The 3,165-nt window shown below is 36.2% G+C and overlaps 1 protein-coding gene across 1 annotated transcript; it reads left to right on the forward strand.

The window, feature by feature from the left end:
* Positions 1-1,349: 1,349 nt before the first annotated feature.
* On the forward strand, positions 1,350-2,719 carry LOC140513049 (cilia- and flagella-associated protein 77-like). Its single transcript, XM_072622339.1, has 2 exons — positions 1,350-1,430; positions 1,564-2,719. The coding sequence occupies exon 2, from the start codon at positions 1,732-1,734 to the stop codon at positions 2,629-2,631; it is 900 nt and encodes a 299-aa protein (XP_072478440.1). The 5' UTR covers positions 1,350-1,430; positions 1,564-1,731; the 3' UTR covers positions 2,632-2,719.
* The last annotated feature ends 446 nt before the right edge of the window (positions 2,720-3,165 follow it).

Below are 3,165 nucleotides of genomic sequence, written 5' to 3' on the forward strand. Positions count from 1 at the left end.
AGCAAGAACAGTAAATATAAAATATCCCTTCCCACTAAAACCAGACTGCTAATTCATATTCAAGCTGTAATTCATTAAAATACTTAGGTCATTCATTTTATAATCATTTATTAAGTCCTTAGTGGATCCTGAGAACTGTGTTCAATGTTCAGTACGCTTTGTCTAAAGCAGCCCTAAATTATATACTAGTCACCCTGTTAGGTGTGTCCATATGCAGTATTCTAATAAGTGGGGAAAATGGAAAGGGCTGTACCTGTGATTTCACTGATAGAGGGAATTCCCAAGTGAAGAAACTCAATCTACCAGTTCAGACTGGCACTTTGCTGCAACTTATAACCTTAGACAGTTACCTAGAGCACTAGGTAACTTATCCAAGGTCAAGAGTCAGTATTTTTCTGGGGAAAGACTTTAACCTCAGTCTTCCTGGCTTTGGGAAAAGCTCTCTATTATACTATGCCATCTCTTTTTTGTTAAGTAAAAGAGGAAATATTGTCATCCCTGGAAATGGGGTGGAAATGATTAATGTAAAAATATAAGTGATAGCCTTTTTTCCTTTTTTTTTTTTTTTTTTGGTGGGGATAACTATATATAGAATTTCAATTGCTGAGCAAGTTGCATATCTGTTGATATATAAGGAAAAACTTCTAGCAAGTTGACCAACCTGTTAATTTAAGAAAAAGCTTGTGACAACTGAACCTATCCAAAATTTAGAATGTACGGCCTTGGGAGCCCTAGACTTACTGTTAGGAAGAACTAAGTTTATATTCTGCCACTGCCACTTCTTAACTATCACATAACTTCTTTCAGGTTCTGTTCATTTTATCTAAAAAAAAGGGATAATAATAGATCTCAAACCTATTTCATAGGGTTGTTGTGCAACTCAAGTGAAACAATGTCTGTTAATCACTTTGAAAACTTGAAGAAGCCATATGAATTTCAATTGTTATCCACATTCAAAAAATGATAACACTGATTTATTATCATTTACCATCTATTGTTGAACATGTGCAATTGTGCTGCTTTCCAATGGCAAGATACTGAACCGTCCACAACAATTTACCTATAGGGCACTTAGAAATTACATTCATATTCAAGATCCCCAGTTATGATTAGGGCTGCCATCTATATACCTGAAACATAGTTTTCTTCCATATAAAGTTAGCTGAAGCATACAAGTTTTGAAACTCTTATGTTGGCATTATTAGCATTAGTCTCTAACTATGAGAGTTAACATACCTAGGTCAGCATTTTTAAGTAGCTCTCAGAATCAGGATAAACCAGAAAGAGGAGTCTCTATTATGTCACAATGAACAAAGGAGGAAATTCTATAAAGGTATAGAGAACAGCAACTAGCAGAAGAAAGAAGACTTAGAAAAGCTGGAAATAGATTTGGTAAACTGAAAGGCTACAACGTCCAAGACTGATTTAAGGTAAAGGAACAACGGACTGCCATCATTTGTCTAACTTCATAGAACTACTCAAATATTCTATTAATCTAAACTGCATCATAGGATAAATAAAACACTTTATCCCTGAATAGGAGTATTATTTTATTTCCTCTAGCTAACTTCATAGAAAGGAAACACTAATCCATGAGAAGCTCTAGTGAAGTCGTCCATGATAACTATTGTGGTCAGCCTGACATTGGACAGTTTTTAACCCATAAGAGAAACATACAAGAAACAAACTACGTACCATAAGGGAAAAAAAGTGAGCCGGGCAGCCAATAATATGGCTTCATCTGAACAACAAAAACCTTTCAAATATGGAAAATCACTCCAAAGTAAAAACTTCAAAAGCATCAAGGATATCTGTCTCCCTCCCCTGAGGCCTTTGCGCAAAGCAGACTTGAAGCCAGAAATGGAGAACTATAGGCATGGCTGTATGAGGAATTCCATGTTCTGTAATCATCTCATCTTAAAACCAGAATTAGGAAGAACCCGAAGAATCTGCAACATATTACCAGGATCTGATTTTGTGTATGGAATGCAAAACTGCTATGAAGATGGTGTGGCTGAAACAATCGGACAATGGAGAAAACCAGATAGTTCTTCACTAAGAAAACCCCCATGTAATTTTCTTAACTTTAATGTAAAAGCTGTACAGGCTGGCTTGGTTACTCCTGCTGAGTACCATTCATTCAGACTGAGTTATGACCAAACCCAGACAATTAAAAAAGCTATACAGGCTGGCTTTGTTACTCCCTCTGATTATCACTCATTCAGATTGGGTTATCATCAAGCCACACCACAAAAGAAACCGCTGCTGGAACCTAGGTCCAAAAAGCAACACAGTGATCAAAATGCCACTGTAGCTGACCTAATCCAGCAGAAGTTCAAGAATCAATGGGTACAGAAAAGAATTAAGAAAGATTCAAAACGTTATAATGACTTGGTCAAGATCAGACCAAAGGAAGGGTACTACCAAACCTGTGGCACCAAGATGAGACAATATCATCCACAAGTCAAACCATCCCCTCCTTGGAGACTGGCCCAATTTCAGAAGGCTGAGGCATGTCTTAACACCTTCTCAGATGAGGAGATTCACCAAAAGTCACTCAAGAATTTCCGTGAAGAAGCTCCTGTAAGAAGTGATGCCCTTTCTCTGGGCATTTACACTAGTGCATTTTAAGAAAATTTACCTTAATGAAGAAATAGAAGAATACTAAAAACTATCATTAGTATGCAAGGTACTAAAATTGTTTGGCTTTTTTGGGGGGAGAGGGTTGAATTGTGCTCCCAAATTTTTCATAAATTAGGATGCAGGTCAAACCTGCAGAACACACCTATCTACCCATCTATCTATTGCTATCTACCCACATATATGTGTATATAAACAGAAATATATGCACATGTAAATGTGTGTATGTCCTTGTGTGTATGTATATGTGTGTGTGTGTGTGTGTGTAGGTAAGTATAAATTTTGTTGATACATTTTGTTTCAATGTCACCTACATGTTCCAATGTATGGTTTCCCTACCTCCTATGCCCAATGATTGATCTGATTAAAAAAAAAAAAAGGAAACAAAAAACAATACCTCTGTAAAACTGATCAACACATTAACTGAGTCTGACAATATATGAAATATCCTACCCCCATGGAAAAAAAGATACATTTTCTCAACTCTTCTCTAGAGTCAAGTTCTGTTTATATAATTATAATAAA

Source organism: Notamacropus eugenii, chromosome 7, assembly GCF_028372415.1.
Source record: "Notamacropus eugenii isolate mMacEug1 chromosome 7, mMacEug1.pri_v2, whole genome shotgun sequence".
Lineage (NCBI taxonomy): Eukaryota > Metazoa > Chordata > Mammalia > Diprotodontia > Macropodidae > Notamacropus > Notamacropus eugenii.